The sequence below is a fragment of the Poecilia formosa genome, unplaced genomic scaffold (assembly GCF_000485575.1).
Source record: "Poecilia formosa unplaced genomic scaffold, Poecilia_formosa-5.1.2 Scaffold134, whole genome shotgun sequence".
Classification (NCBI taxonomy): domain Eukaryota; kingdom Metazoa; phylum Chordata; class Actinopteri; order Cyprinodontiformes; family Poeciliidae; genus Poecilia; species Poecilia formosa.
The window spans coordinates 267,958-284,718 of record NW_006800073.1 but is presented as its reverse complement, the minus strand read 5'-3'; the positions used below and the strand labels follow the sequence as shown (position 1 = coordinate 284,718).

General features: G+C 37.7%; 2 protein-coding genes and 1 long non-coding RNA gene across 3 annotated transcripts in view; 2 read left to right on the top strand and 1 right to left on the bottom strand.

The window, feature by feature from the left end:
• Nucleotides 1–444: 444 nt before the first annotated feature.
• On the top strand, nt 445–7,151 carry apol (apolipoprotein L). The gene is made up of 4 exons (XM_007562098.2): nt 445–854; nt 2,754–3,347; nt 4,063–4,182; nt 5,782–7,151. The coding sequence occupies exons 1-4, from the start codon at nt 841–843 to the stop codon at nt 6,740–6,742; spliced, it is 1,689 nt and encodes a 562-aa protein (XP_007562160.1). The 5' UTR covers nt 445–840; the 3' UTR covers nt 6,743–7,151.
• Nucleotides 7,152–7,270: 119 nt separating this feature from the next.
• LOC107837339 (uncharacterized) overlaps nt 7,271–16,761 on the top strand; it is a 10,878-nt gene continuing 1,387 nt past the window's right edge. Inside the window, exons 1-2 of the long non-coding RNA XR_001663361.1 lie at nt 7,271–7,281; nt 13,921–13,927. This is a non-coding gene — a long non-coding RNA (uncharacterized LOC107837339). The remainder of the gene's footprint in view (nt 7,282–13,920; nt 13,928–16,761) is intronic.
• On the bottom strand, nt 9,874–14,623 carry LOC103144925 (apolipoprotein L3-like). The gene is made up of 3 exons (XM_016676469.1): nt 13,829–14,623; nt 13,630–13,746; nt 9,874–11,158 (listed from the first exon to the last, which is right to left on the bottom strand). The coding sequence occupies exons 1-3, from the start codon at nt 14,356–14,358 to the stop codon at nt 10,321–10,323; spliced, it is 1,485 nt and encodes a 494-aa protein (XP_016531955.1). The 5' UTR covers nt 14,359–14,623; the 3' UTR covers nt 9,874–10,320.

Here is a 16,761-nt window from a genome sequence, read left to right as displayed (position 1 = left end):
TAAATATATATATATATTTTTTTTTATTTATTTATTTTTTCTCAGCTGAAAAGGTGAGAAAATTATGATATATGCCCGTTAACTGTCAGCCGGCGGATGACCTGGCAAAGAAATGAGGCTGAAAATGCGGACGGGGTTTGCCTGATAATGTCAAACATAGAACTGTCAGAGCAACTCGACGTTTGAATTTCATGATAGCTTGATAGTAATTCAAGAAAACATAAAATTGAATAGACCTGTCCAGGGTGTACCCCGCCTCTCGCCCGGAACGTTAGCTGGAGATAGGCACCAGCACCCCTCCCGACCCCACTGAGGGACAAGGGTGTTCAGAAAATGGATGGATGGATGGATAAAATTGAATAAAATCTCCTGTAGACTCCGCTTAGCGCCGCTCCGCGCGCCGGCTGACAAATGGGGCGCACCCAGGAAGCTATAAAAGCTTAACAATAAACCGGTTTGTCTGAACGGAACAAAGAATCTACTGAAATGTCGAACGGGAGGAACCCTTTTCTGTGATTGGCTGTTGGAGTTTCGCTGGTTTGTGTGGGACTGAAAAGTTGCTTTGTTTTCGTCTTCAGCAGGAAAACAGACGCGGATCATCTGACTGCGGGGCTGAACGGGTTAACGCGGGAGGGTGTGGTTCAACCTGCTGATGTGGAGGAACTAAAATCGAAACCGAGCTCAGATATGCAGGTCAAACCAGAAACTTTCTCACCGAGGCTCAGTTTACCAGGTTCAGTCCACAACTCCGCATAAAATCTACTGTCCGCTCGGAGATTTTAGTTTTATTCATGCAGGAATAAAACAAAACCTACAGGAAGTGAAGAGAGAGGAAGAAAGATGTCTGCAGCAAGGTAAGAGAAGCGCACAGACAAACGGAACCCAGAGAATAAAATGTCGTATCTTCACAAACAAGTAATAACTTTTTTATTTTTACACAACTCGTCCTGTACTCTGCTCTTATCGCGTATTTAAAGGCTTTAAAAATCCTTTAAAATACATTTTAAACTCTTCATATAGGGAAAAAAGCTCCACATGTCTGTATTAACAGTCTGATAAATTAAAGTATGAATGCTGAAGTTTTAATTTTATATTAATTTGGGAGCTCAGTTCGGTGAGATCTGGGGACCTCTAGTGGTCAGTTCCTGGAACTGAGTGCGACTAATGCAAATAAAGACAAGTTTATATTTCAGCAACAAGAAACGACATTCATAAAGCTTTAAATGGTGAAAATATGAAAACTACATGACAGCGGTAAAATAAAGGAATGTAATGAAAAGTTGGAGTAAAAGAATAAAAGATAAGCATCTTGTTGAAACTCTAGAACAGTGTTTCCCAACCCTGGTCCTCAAGGCTCACTGACCTGCATGTTTTAGATGTTTCCCTGCTTCAACACACCCCATTCAGATGACTGCAATTCAGCAAAACCCTGTTAATCAGCCATCAATTGAAATCATGTGTGCTGAAGCAGGGGAACATCTAAAACATGCAGGTCAGTGAGCCTTGAGGACCAGCGTTGGGAAACGCTGCTCTAGAAGCTTCGCATGTTTAAAGTGCCACTCATGTTTTAAACATAACCAGTTTTCAGACGGTGTTGGTAGAAAAAAGGCTTTTATAAGACGAAGAAGTGAAAAGATGGTGGTGATGTGTCGTTTACATGTAACATCATTTACTTTGACTTTATTCTTTTCACCACGTCATCAGTGATGCAGAGTTAAACTTATCCAGATAATCTTGACCAGAATAATGTCTAAGCAGCTTCGTCTGAGGATGTTTTGGTTTGGTAATGGCTACAGATAGTGGAGCTTCATCACAGCCAAAGTCACTGGAGCGATGACAGAAATCTTTAGATATTCAAAAAATGTCACTTGACAGAACCGTCTTCCAGTTTTAGATGCTTGGAGTCTTTGGATGATCTGAAGCTTTAGGAGCCTCTGTTCTTGTGTCTTTGTATTTTCTCTCTTTACAGCTTCGTAAAGAGAGAAATTACTAAAAATACTAAAATAATAAATGTTGTAGTTAACACATTTTATTGCAAATTTATGTGTGGAATGAAAAATAACTAAATAATACTTTATGTCAGGGTGTCAAACTCATTTTAATTCTGATTAATGGTCTCTAGCCGTTAGAGCCAGAATGTAATGATAAAACCCATAAGAAACTGTAAAAACTGAGAACCACAGACTCATTCAGTTTTCATAAAATGAAATGATATTGAACATATTTTCACACTAATCAGTCCCTCTAGAATTACTTTTAGAGATTTTTTCCCCAGTGGTTCTAATTTAGAAATACTTGCTAGGAATTTTGCAATATTTTCATGTATGGTCACCCATGTGAGAAGGCCGTTGTAGATGGAAAAAAAGTTCTAAATTTCTGCCCCAAAATTTTATAATCTAACAATAAAACAAACAAAAAAAACTGGAAATTTCTCAGCTGGAAAAGTCAAGAATTTGCTAGAAAAAAACCTCAGAAAATTCCTAGCAAAAAATTTCTGAATTTCAAAAGTAAAAAATGTTTGACTCTTGAATCTCAGAAACTTCCAAGGTTTTTTAAATCATATTTTTGACTTTTAAAATGCAGAAATTTCTTTGTTTGTTACTGGAAAATATCTGAGAACTCAAAATGTTTTTGCACTGCTTTTTCTCTATCTGCTTTATGTGCCGTTGTAAAAATGTCATATTTGTTGTTTGAACCTGTTGTTAATCTCTCTGCTGTTAATTTTGACATATAACTTTAGCTTTGCTCCACAGGAAGGAGCTGGCGGAGGCTCTGAGCCGCTACGTCTCAGAAACGCTGGCCTGCATGCAGCTGGCCAGCGAATTCTGTGCCATGTTCTCCAAATGGATGCTGTGGAGGGAAACCGAGTTGGACATGATGCTGGACATCAAAGACAGAGCGGACAAGGTGAACCTGAACATCAGCCACGTCACTCAGTCTGAGCAGAAAGGGAAGGCGTTTGTGGAGTACATGAAGAACAAGGTGAGCGGTCTGACGGCGGACAGCCGGCTGGCGGAGCTGCAGGGCGAGCTGGCGGCGGTGCTGAGCGACACGCTGGACGGGCTGCAGAAGCTCGCCTGCTTCCTGGACGCGGTGGAGAAGCTGGCGGTCACTTCGCTGCACGTCTTCGCTGAGAACCAGACGCTTCACCTGCCTGGAGACGTCGGCGCCGACCTCGTCCAGGTGGTCGTCACCGCCGCGCGTCTCATCTGCCCGCTGCTCCTGGTGTTTAAGAGAGACGCCAGTGTCTTCTTCCTGCCTAAACTGCAGAACGTGGATGTGATGGCTCACCAGCTGGACCGATGCATCCAGACGGCCAAGAAAATCTGTGACAAGATGGAGAAAAGGTGAACTCACAAGTTAAGGTCATGCAGTGTGTTTATGCAACTCGACCAGAATCCTCCACGCGTTTAATTCAACACTAACCGACACAAATAGCATCACTTATAAAACATTATTTCATTTTGAAATCTTATGAAAACTTCACATTTTGCACAATTTTATTTATTTATTTATTTATTTATTTATTTATTTATTTATTTATTTATCCTTTGCGTCCATATGTAACATCCATATTTTTATATCCATTGAGATATACTTATTTATTATTTTATTAAATTATTTGACCTGCCTTTGAAAGTTACTATTTTTTAATTTTGTTGCGCTTTCTTTCATGCACAAAGACAAGTGTTTTGTTGTTTACCATCAAGAAATCACTTGCTGCCTTCCTGTTGGTTGTGCAGGAGGCTCCACTAATGTTTTTCAAAGATGCACAGTTATGTAATTGTGCGTCTGCTGACATGGAGGCCCTAAAACATCTCATTCTGAACTGAGCAGAATAAATTCTCACTATTTAAGAATGAGTTTGTGCAAAAAATGTAATGAACAGGTTTTGTATAGGCCATAAATCGATCCTAACTGGTTCAAGGAAGTACAGTAGGCCACCTTTGGTAAATAAAAAGTCTCCTGTGTGTATTTAGATTCAGCCCCTGAACTAACAAGTCTTTGAGGCATTATATACCTACGACTTCCTGTAAAAACGTGTCGCTGTGTCTTTAACAGCTGCTTCAGTGACGTTTCCTTGCAGCTGATGGGTGAAGCTCAGGTGAACCTCGGCGTGGATTTACCTGAAAATGATGTTCAGAGGATGTTGGATCACATCAACCAGCTTCATCAAATCAGGTTTGTGATTTCATCCCTGAACGGCAACAAAAGATCCACCTGAAGCAACTTCTGGAGGAAAAACTAGAAATATTTCAACTTATATTCTTGTATTGTTGTAATTAGTGGTATTTATTAACTTTGTTTGCATTTTACATATGTTATCACAAAACCCATAAAATTGCAGAATAACGTCGTACAAGAATAAAGTACTAATATTATGAAAATTGTCAAAATAATAACAAAGTTAAATATTACATAATAAGGTTATAATATTATGATTTTATTACAAAAATAAAGTAATATGACTTTCTTCTTAAAATATTTTGAATATTCTTGTATTATTTAGATTTTATTCTCATAAAATTCGTACTTGTATGACATTATTCTGTAATTTTATTTTAAATTTTTTACTACTAACCTAATAATTTGTCGTAAAACTGTTTTCTTTAGTTCATTTTTAGGATTTTTTTCTCCAATGTGTGGGGCTGGAAAATGTGAAAACTTAACTGAATTCAACACAAAGCGAAACAAAGTAGAACATCACTAATGAAGCATTATTTTATTTTTAAATGTTTTAAAGGAGACTTATTATGAAATCCCTTTTTTTACAGTAGTTGATTTCCTGAACTACCACTTCTTGAAAAGTGCTTGAATTTGTGGGAAAAGCGTCCGAACCCTGAAGGACAGTGGAGGATTTTCCACTTCCTGTTCTAAATAATGAATATTTTAAGTGAAACGTCTAAATCAGGGGTGTCAAACTCATTTTGGTTTAGGGGCCGCATACAGCTTAATCTGATCTGCAGGGGGCCACACAAGTAAACTCATTGCAAGATTAAATAGAACCAATAAAAGTGGACTTGTTGTTGTTTTTTATATTAAACGAATTTCACTTTTACAAAATATATTATGAATAATCTCAGTTTTTAAGAAAGGTATCTGCAATTTCAGCAATACTTTTACTCAGTTAAGCATTTATTTAAGTCCATTATGCATAAGAACTGACCTCAGTGATTGTACAATGTTGCAAAACATTTATTCACAGTTTTTGGAACTTAAAAACTCTGTCCTGCATTCCAAAATACAACAGACAAAAATTAAGAAAAGATTTAAAATCAAATTTCAACATCTGGGAAGCAATTTGAACAAATTATCTGGCTTCACACATTTGAAATTTTAAGTGTCAGCTGTTTTAAACAGACATTTGATTAAGTACATTTGTTGATGCATAAAATGCATACGTATGGAAAAACTTGTATACATAACATGTATGTATGTTAGCATGCACGAGAAATATGAGGTTGCCCGGGCCAAAATAAAAAGCTGGTAAAGCATAGAATCCAACTTGTTTACAGAACCTGAAGCTCAGTGCTGCCATCTGCTGTTAGTTCCACTGCAGTGTTGCATCATGTTGTGTGCTCTGAATAAAACACAGCGCCCCTCGTGGACAGTATAGGAACTGCAGATTTTCAATTAAACGAAGTATATGTTTTTTCATGAATAATGATAATGCATTTAGGCCCCGGGCCGGACTAAATCGTTCGGCGGGCTGGTTCCGGCCCGCGGGCCGTACGTTTGACACCTCTGGTCTAAATGATCCATTCTCTCTTTGGGTCTCAGGACGGATCCAAACTTCCGAACCGTGTTCCTGTTCCAGGACGATTCGCATCACGACTTCACAGAGGAGTTCGTCAAGCGCGAGCCGCGGATGTCGGCGTTCCTGAGCGAGCTGGAGGCGAACGCCGTCCAGCTGGACAGCATGAACAAAGGAGCCAAGATCTCCAGCGTGGTGGGCAGCTCCGTGGGCGCCGTCGGCGGCGTCCTCTCCATCGTCGGCTTGGCGTTGATTCCGTTCACGGCCGGAGTGTCTCTCGCCCTGACCATGACCGGGATCGGGATGGGGGTCACCAGCGGGGTCAACAGCATCGTCACCACAGCCACCGAGATGGGCGTCAACCGGACACACCAGAAGAAAGCCAGCGAGGTTTTCCAGAGCTTCATGGAGGACGTGACGAAGCTGCAGGAATGTCTGGAGGAGGTGATGCAACAAACCATGACCAGAGTGGAAACCAGCAACATCGACGTGGTTCTGGGAGCTGGGAAGGTTGTTTGTAAATTGGGGACAGTCGGGAAAAGTATTGATTCAATCGTTGATTTAGCTTCTGCTGCCAAACTGTTGAAAACCGAAGAGGTTGTGGCCAGTGCCGGGAAGGTGGCGGCTCAGGAGGGGAAAGCTCTGCGGAGCCTTCCCCGCTTGGCGTCGGACATCCCAGATGTGGGTCAGGCGGCTGTTAAAGGATCGCTGGCCGCCTCCAAGTCGGCCCGAGCCGGCCTGATCGCCGTCAACGCGCTCTTCCTCGGCATGGACATCTTCTTCATCTGCAAGGACAGCATCGGCCTGGCCAGAGGCAGCGAGTCCGAGGTGTCGCAGTTCATCAGGGCCCGGTCCGCTCTGTGGAGCTCGGAGATGGAGTCCTGGAGGAAGATCCACGAATCGCTGAGCGACGGCCTGCCGACGTCCGGGAAGAAAGAAGCCGTGCTGGAAACGCCGTTTTACCCCGACGGTGGGAACGAGGAATAAACCGCCAACGCCGTAAAACTGATACGACTCTGACGTGAACATGAAACTGACGTGAACATGAAGGAGTCGAACGTTTGGTGTGAAGAATCATTCAGTAAATGACACTTTTAATACAAAGTTTATCATTTTAATGCACTTTTGATGCAACTTTGACTTAAAAGTTTAATTATTTACAAAATGACACTAATGGTAAAAACCCTTTATTCTATATGACTGCATCTTATTGCTGCTGGTCATCATCACTGACGTGTTGCAGGAATGTTAAATGTGCTGCTAATCCTGTGATTTATGATGAAATGTAAAGATTTTAATTCTTCTATTTTATTTTAATTATTTTTTTCTTTTTTTCTTTTAACTTAACATTTTCTGTCCAGCAGTTTGAAATTCATTAAAGGCTGAGAAAAAAAACTAACAGATTCACTTTCACAGATTAGAAAAAATGATCTTAAAGTGATCAGTTTCTGTGATTTTACTCTTTATAGGTTTATGTTTGAGTAAAATGAACGTTGCTCTTTTATCCTATGAACTACTGACAGCATGTCTCTGAAATTCCACCTAAAAATGTTGTATTTATTTGCAGAAATGAGAAATTTTCAAAATAACAAAAGATGCAGTGCTTTCAGACCTCAAGTAATGCAAAGAAAACAAGTTTATATTCATTTAGAAACAACAACACTAATGTTTTAACTCGGGAAGAGTTCAGAAAACAACATTTGGTGAATAACCAGCAGGTTTTCAACGGGGTTCAGCGAAATCGGCTCACTGCAGAGCTGTGCATAAAAAATTATTAGAAATTTCTTTGGGTTTATTTCAAATGCAACAGAGATGGAAAAGAAAAGAATTGATAAAGAAAACTCTGTACAAGTACAAGTCTGCTTCCACACCTGCAGAAAGAGAGAAAAATACGTGATGTTTCTCCATATGAATGTTCAGTTTCTGGTTTGAGGAGCTCCGACCCGAGGCAGAAATCTAGAAAATATAAATATGGAAATCATTCAGTGGAAAATATATAAAATACTTATTTCTAATCCTGTAAATGGTTAAATAAAACGTCAGCAGCAACATGTCTCATTATTTTTCTCAGATGCTTCCCACACCCTGGGTTACATTCAAACAGCTTAAACTTTGAGTTTGATGGTTATTTTATTGAGTTTATATTGTTGGATTTGAGTTTAAAGTAAAATAAAACTGTTGAACTTTCTTAGCCCTATAGATGACAATCACCACAGGAAGTGAACACATCAGACTTCCTGTCTGTGAAGAAGCCAGACATCTGCTGCAGGCTGTGGGAAATATTTGATCTTCAACTTTATCAGTTTGCAGCTGTTGTTTATCATGAGTGTGAAAAAGTTAAAGCTAAACACAAATTACTGTTTGGTCTGAATAGAATGACACTCAGCAGTCTGATTACATTGTTCTAACTGCATAATACACAATATTTAAGATTTCCCCAAATTAAATGAGCGATATTGTCTTTATTTGCTAAAAACATGGATTTTTGTTTCATTGAAATAGATTTCATAGCTTATTAAAACATTTCTGAGTTATCTTACCTGAACTCCAGGTGGATTTGAGTCACAAATTTAACAATAAAATTACAAAAGGCTTGGTATTAAAATTGGACTTTAACTCAAATGACTTTATTTGACTTGATAATGCTGCCTAACATGAACTGTAAGAGGTTGTTTGTCGTTTGGTGAAAGGATCGGTCCAAAATACGAGAACAGTGGAGAAATGTGGCTCTTTAACGAGGTGAGGCCAGTTTTTTTTCTTGCATATTGTGAAATAATTATTTTCTTTAAATTGAAGCATTAAGTTAAAACTCACAATTCAAGAGTAATGAACTTAAAAAGCTTGGTGTAGAAAGCGTGTCTCTTGTTTTTAAATTAGCTTCATTAAGTTATGAGTTAAAACCAAAACTATTTTCTTGTTTAATTATATTTTCAAGGCAGCAGGTGGGTTTTTATTTTCAAGTTAAACCTGCAAATGTTTTACAGTTTAAATAGAAAATGTGTGAACACTAATTGTTACAAGCCTCACACACCTCTGCCTGCCTCGGCCTCGTTATCTGACTCTAAGCTGCAGGTGAGATGGGAAACACCAGGCGGGTTTATTAAAGCCGTGAATCTGATGGATCATCAGACCAGCGAGCCGCTGCCTGTTCTGTGAATTTCATCACTTCTTCTGTTTGTGGGCAAAGGGAGGAAATGTTCAGTCTCGGCTCATTATTGAGGATAAAACCAGGATCTGAACAGGATCACAGAATTAGGAGCTGAAATAACTTAAACCTTCTGACCCATTTACAATAATCAGGCTTCTGATCGTCAATCTCTAAATTATTCTTAAAACCTGGTGGAGAAACTCCAGACAGTCAAATAGAAACAGAAACAGAAAAAGACAAAGAATCTTTTCCCAAACGACTTTCCCAGCTAACAGAACCAGAATCCGGTTCATGATTTTAAAACAAGTCATGTAAACACCAACAATTTCAAATTATTCCTTATTTTGGCAGCTAGACAGTTTTTTTTATAACAGATTCCAGATGAACAACTTTGGTTTTTTTTTCTTCACATTCTCTGAAATATTGACAGCAGCACTTTGCTGTTTATCTGACCTCTTTTAGAAAGTTTGACTAGTTTTAATTAATGTGTTCATTAAATAAATACTGCAGCTTTACAGCATCTGTCAAACACCAGAATGGTTTAATTTTCCATCTGATACATGACATAAAAATAAATCTTCACCAACTGGAAACAGTAAAATAAGATAATGAAGTTTTAACATCAATAAATACAAAGACATAAATCAAATTGGACTCATATTGTTCTGCATTCAGTCTTTAATGACAAACAGAAGTAAAACATGTTTGTCTATTTAGTTTGAAATGTATATGAAGGATTATGGAATAAATAGTGAGAAAACAAAGTTTAATCTAAAATACATAACACTGCAAACATTATTTTTTTTATCCTTTATATAAAATCATCCACAGCAATGAATGAAATACCAGCAAAAACTGTAAATCAAGGCCTACACTGTAAAAAACAAAAACGTCTCTAATTTACGGTAAAATGTCGGCAGTTGTGGTTGCCAGAATTTTATGGTATATTTTACTGTAAATTAGAGACATTTTTATTTACAGTGAACATTAAAACAGAAATAAGGAAGAAACAACAACATTAAACATTAAATGAAAACTTATCAAATTCCTTCTGGAAGCACATCTGGAAATGTTTACATTATTTCAAATAGTCTCATTTGCAAATGAATTAACTCAATTCTTAAAGAGGCAGAATTATGTATTTCCCAGGTACAAGTTGCCGTTTTATAGCACAATCAAGATACAACCAATTACCTTCAGTTGTTATAAAAATGCTGTTTATATCAAATATGAAAAGGAATTTAGCTTCACAATTCAACGCCTTGAAATTAGGTTTCTGTCTCTTTAAGAAACTCCTGCTCTTTCTGACAATCCACCTTCAACATGGAGCAGTGCTCCTCCATTATGCCGTTCACAACGTACCTTTTTTCAATGTCATCCATACTTTTGTTCTCTTTATCCCTTCAGATCTAGTTTCTTATTTGTCGTCTTGAAGAAATGCCATCTGCAGGATATTTTTGTTTTCTTCTTTGGTCAGTTTGCTTTGACACAAAGAGTTGCAGATCTTCTCCCATGACTCTATCTGCGAGCGGAACAATGCAGCTCTGGCTCTGAGGAACTTTGAGACTTTGGTCTTGCTGCCTTTAGCCAGAGTCAGGCTTTCTTTGGCGATAAAGAATATATCCATGCCGAGGAAGAGGACATTAAGTGCAATGAAGCCAGCTCTGGCTCCCTTGGTGAGAGCGAGAGGCCCTTTAACTGCTGCCTGACCAACATCAGCACTATCAACGATGGAATCAATACCCTTTCCTATGGTGTATAGTTTATGAGCACTCCTGACTACTCCCAACAACACCTCTATGTTACTTTGCTCCAGATTAATTACTTGTTTCATCACCTCATCAAGAGAATCCTGGACCTTTTGGAAATCCTCATAGAACTTTCCAAAGACTTCATTTGCTTTTTTCTGTTGACTAGAATTAACTCCCACCTCTGTTAAGGTGGTTACCAAGCTGTTGGCTCCACTTGTTACCCCCATCGTCACACCGGCGATGGTCAGCCCTACAGACAGTCCGGCTGTGACTGGGATTAAGGCCAAACCAACAATGGAGAGGACGCCACCAGCGGCTCCCACTGAGCTGCTTGTGATACTGGAGATCTTTGCTCCTTTGTTCATCTTTTCTAGCTGAGCGGCACACTGCTCCACGTCGTCTAGAAACTTTAGCAGTTTGGGTTGTTGCTCATGAAAGATGCTGATGAAACCAGCTGAACAGACATCCTGGAACAGGAACTCCATCCGAAAGTCCTCGTCCATCCTGTGGAACAAATTTTAAATCAAAATATAATTCTAACATGAAATTGAAAAGAAAAAAAAAACAGAATAAAAATTATATGCAAGATAATTATAATTAATTGCAAGATAATTATAATTAATTCAAGAAATGTATTGTTAGAAGATTATTTAAAACTTTTAACGCACATTAAAACAAGAAAAAAATGTATTCACACAAGTGCATGTTATACGGACATCCGGAAATTTTGCGCAGCCGCACCACACTATGAGCAGAAAGACGATTCTTTATAAATTAATTAACAATTCATTTATTAATTTAATGCAGTGCGCCACAGCAAAGGGGAGAATAACGCAAAAAAACCGTTAAAGGACAACTCAAAATTACTTTTTTGTCGCTCTCTGCGTTGACGTCGTTACACGCACACTCGTTGTCATAGCAACTGATGAGAACGCTTCAGGATTCAACAACCCAAAAGTTGAACATTTTCCGTACAGAGAACAGGACATTCGGTGAGTTAGTTATTTATCGATTCACTGTGATTGATTAGCTACCGCTGCTACTAGCCATTATAACAGCGGTGGTTGATTAGCTACCGCTGCTATTAGCCATTATAACAGCGTTGGTTGATTAGCTACCGCTGCTATTAGCCATTATAACACCACGCACCTAATACAGAATCCTAATTTCGTGACTGACTGTAGTAAATTAAGACTATTGTTCTACAAACTGTTCTAGTATAAATACTCTACTGTGGAGAAATAGGTATGTTTGTGCTTAGCTTATTCTTCATTATGACAATAACACCACACCTTAGTGTAGACAACTCATCTGTCATTTCCACCACCTTTAATAACAGCACATCAAGTTAATTCATCTCCTCTACTTCAGGCCAAGCCTCATCCCTGACTCTGAGATTAACCTTTTTCCTATTAGGAACTATAGACTCATTCTGAACAGGGCCACATTATCTGCAAAACATCTGGTGAATAGACAGAACAAATAGGATTGGTGACAAAAATTTGTTTTGGTGAAGTCCAATACAAAATGAAGGAGGAGCACTTAGCTCTGAGACTGAAGACAGCCCCAAACTGTCACCATGTCCTGACCAGAAGTGGGCAGAGAACCCAAAAATATTACTCAAGTAAAAGTAGAACTACTTCAACTTATCTTACCTGGCATAAAAAAAGTATTTGGTAAAAAGTCTACTCAAGTACTGCGTAACTGATGGAATTATCAATCATTTGATATTTAAAACTTAATCAGACAGACCAAAATGTAAAGTTAAGTGGTCATTTTTGTAATTTAAGAACAAAAATGACAATTCAAATAAATAACAAAATCGGGAAAAAGAATATTTTTCCAAATCAGTTTCTTTCAATAAAAAACTTATAAAAATTAAACAAAAACTGCAGGTGTCTCTCTGTGTCTGGTGAATTTTTGGTATGTTATTTTCAATTAGTAGGTAGAAAATACAGAAATTTTACTATAGTAAAAGTAAAAAGTACAGCATCGTAAGAATACTCCTAAAACTCCTTAAAAAGAAGTTGCTCAAGTAAATGTAACTAGTTACTACCCAACTCTGGCCCTGACCAGAGTTGGGTAGTAACAGAACCAAACGAGGAGAAGCAGCATTCAGTTTCTATGCACCACAGATTTGGAACAAACTTCCAGAAAACTGTAAAATAGCTGAAACACTGGATGCCTTTAAATCCCAACTTAAAACCCACCTGTTTAGAGTTGCTTATGGCTAAATTAGGGTTAGAGTGGGTTTTGATGTCTTCGATGTTTTTAATGTTTTTATCTTTACTTTTTATCTATTTATTAATTTCTTTTCATTTCTCTTTCTCACTGTTTACGTTTTAATGATGTAAAGCCCCCCAGAAAACGTCCCAGTTAAACGACATTTAACTGAAGTCCTAAAAGGGTTTTAATGTTTTTATCTCTTTTAATCTTTTTTTTCAAAATCTCTTTCTCTTTCTTACTGTTTATTCAGTGTCACATGTTTTTATTTTAGTTATGTAAAGCACTTTGAAATGCCTTGCTGCTGAAATGTGCTGTACAAATAAAATTTGATTGATTGACAAGATGAGATAATCTATTAAAAAAAATCAATTTGTGCTTTCCCTCAAAGCTAACCAGAAACAAGCAATCAGAGCCAGGAGGCGCGTCTTAGCGCTGTCAATCACTCTTGGGTATGCACTCAAGAATGCTAGGTTAGTTCAACGATAAACAGTTTTTCTGGAACGGTAAGTTGTTTCTATTGTTTCCTGATTCAGAGCTCTAAAACACTCCACCTTGAACAAATGTGTGGAATTTTTTTATTTTTTTAATGAAAATTACATGTTATAGCTTTCAAGTTGCAGGATGTAACCGGCCATCCCGGGTGTAAAATGATGTTATCAGGTTTTCTACTTGTATTTTTATATTAAAATAATCTATAAAGGTTCCAGCTTCCTTGCAAATATTCAACTGAAAAAAAAGTGTAAAATTACCTGATTTTGTCCAGTAGTTTAATCTGATCTGTCATCTTTTGCATGTCGTTTTCACACAGGTCGTCAGAATTCACTGCAATTTCTTCAGCCATTTCCATGCAAATGTCAAAGTTAGAGCTGTGGAAGATAAAAGCTTAAAATGTTATTTTATTCAAAACAACATCAGAGTTCATTCTTTATGTTTAATAATATAAATTACCTCTGGCTGTGAATTACACATATCCTGTTGGCGGTGTCGATGTAATTCTGCAGCTGGAATGCCAGAACCTCCACATTGTGAAGGTTTGGGAGGAAGAAGGTCTTTGCATCTCTTTTGAACTCCAGGATGAGAGGACAGATTTGTTGTGCAGAGCTGATCACAGCCTGAACATCATCAAAGCTGATCTTTTCAGGAAGGTAGATGATCTGGTTCTCAGTGAACACATGGAGCGAAGTGACCGCCAGCTTCTCCACTGCATCCAAGAAAGTGTTGAGTTCCTCCAGACCTCCCAGCGTGTCTTCCAGCACTTCAGCCAGCGTCTTTTCCAGATCTAACAGTTTACTCTCCGCCTTGAGCTGCAAGCTGCTCTTGACGTATTTACAAAAAGACGGCCATTTGCCCTCTGACCTGGCAAAAGTGGGGTCAATTTTATCAGCCATTTCTTTGATACTCATCATTTTCACATACTCCATTTCCCTGCAGTCCTTCCATTCTGAGAATATCTCATAAAAATCTTTCACCGTTGCCATGTAAGTCAGAGTATCAGTGACGTACTGACACAAGGTGCGCTGCAGCCTCCACCTGTAGGACAGGAAGTGTTTCTGTTTTAGAAAAAAGAAATAAGAAAAACAAAGGCAAACATCTCTAACAATAGATATATTAGAGATAAAAAGTCTAACAGAATATGTAAACTATTAGCTTGTTTGCTGTTAGGAACGGTCAAACCTGGTGTCCAAACATTTGGCCATGAAAGTTGATGGCACTTTAATGTCACACAAATTATTTTAAAGGGACAGTTTTGTGTTTTCCAGCCACATTGTGTTATTTTATAGCAAAATCCAGTAGTTATGTTATCTTCAGTTGTTATAAAAATGCTATTTATATCATACATGATTTAAAAGACATTGGATTTTTTAAATCTAATGCCCTGAAATTGGGCCTCTGTCTCTTTAAGAAACTCCTGCTCTTTCTGACACTCTGCCGTCAGGAAGTCATCACAGCCTAAATACTGCGCCTTTTAAACAAACGTTTTATGCCTTTTTTGCACAGTAATAAGCTAAAAATGTAAAAAACAAAACAATCAACAATCTAGTCAGATTTTTGTTGAAAAATTGTTTTGTACAACTGTGATATTTTCAGAGTTTCAAACATTTTGGGATCAATTGTTTTCTTATTGGTGTTCCAGATGATTTGCGTTTGAGTAAAAGTGGGTCGATATTTGCGGATGAAAGCAGAAACATCGTTAATTATTGGGAATTGATTTCTGTACCTCTTTTTTATGTCATTTATCTGTAAAAAAATAAAATAAAATCTTTCCCCACAAGATGAAAAATGGTTCATCAGCAGAAGCGACGCATGTACCAGATCTGGTCCATTCTTGAAATGGGGTTAGGGACGACCACATAAAATCCTCCAGAGGACCATAAATGGCCCTCGTGCCACACTTTGGACATCCCTAAGTTAATCTATTTAATAGTTAAGTTATTTATTTAACTGCTGGTTTCTGTTGGACCTTATATGCTGCAGTAAAGTGCAAAACAGTTTTATTATTTGCATAATTTAAACTTTGTCTTGACATGTAACTCACTTACTGGCTTTATATATTTTTAATGTTTTAGATTTTTTCATGCATGGCACATTCTCCTAAATGTAATTTAAACCATTTGAATGATCTTAAATTCAGCACATCTGACATCAAGTTCAGTATCTTTGTGTCAGAGAGATGGTTTTATCACAGCAGATTGTTGGCTAAAACAAAGCTTGATTTTAGATAAGAGTTATCTTCCAGTATGGAGTAAATAAAGTGGAGACATTCATATCATTTTTAATCAACTCATTATTTACAGGCTATAGTTATTCCTGTATATTGAGAAAAATACATTAAATATATTTGTTCAGAAAGCATTTGCTGTCTGCTTCTCGTTTAAAAATAATTTAAAAATGATTAATCTGTGTTCACAAAGTTTCAGTTAAACAATTTCAAGTGAACAGAAGCAAGTCCATTTTATTTGTTATGCTGTGAAGCTGTTAATTAATCACAGATGTAAATAAATTATAGTTATTTCTTTACCTTTCTCCAGGCATGTCGTTGGATTCTCAGCGTTGCGGTTCTGCAGGCTTCAGCTCTCCAGAGCTACTGATTAAGAACCGTTAAACCAGAGCAGTTGGTCTCAGTTTCTGCCTTTTATTCTGAACCACACCTTCTTTATAGTGACCAGTTTCGCGAAAACTGGTCAGACGACATTTCAAGCTCGCTAGCCGGACCCTGGAACATACATCTTTTGGACTTCGGTTGGATTAAGAGTTGGAGTAACTTTCTGCCGCCTCCCCGGTAAAGTAAAAGAAATAAAAACACTTTCTTTTCTGTGAATAAAGTTTTGAAATATTTCTCGTTGACTTCGTTTGACTTCGTGAGAATCCTGGCGCAGTCTATAATTGCAAATTATTTTGCAGTCTTTTTTTTTTTTTTTTTTACAAAATGGTATATATTTTACAATGCTGTGTTTGCTTGTGTATTATAAAAGTAAAACGCGGTGTATTACTATTCATTTATTTTACCGAACTCAAAGTACCGACCATTTTTTCAAGTCAAACTGAACTGGGCGCGTGAAAGCTAACCGTTCATGACGTCATGCTACTTATGTCTCAGTCCTGTTTTTAAAAATATCAAGCTGCAGTTGTCTTATGTGCTAAACATGAGTTGATGTCCCGGTTGTTAACATAAAAGCAGGTGGCCATTTAACTTCGGTAAATATACTTTCCATGTCAAGTTTGGGGATTTAGAATATGGGAAATGTCCTGGTAATTTTCTGCCAGTACATTTTCTGTAATTTAACAGGTTTTTTTTCCCATAATTTCACAGTTTTCTGTGTTTAAAATTTGACATATGAAAACTGTTAAATTACGGGGGAAAAACCCTGTTAAATTACGGG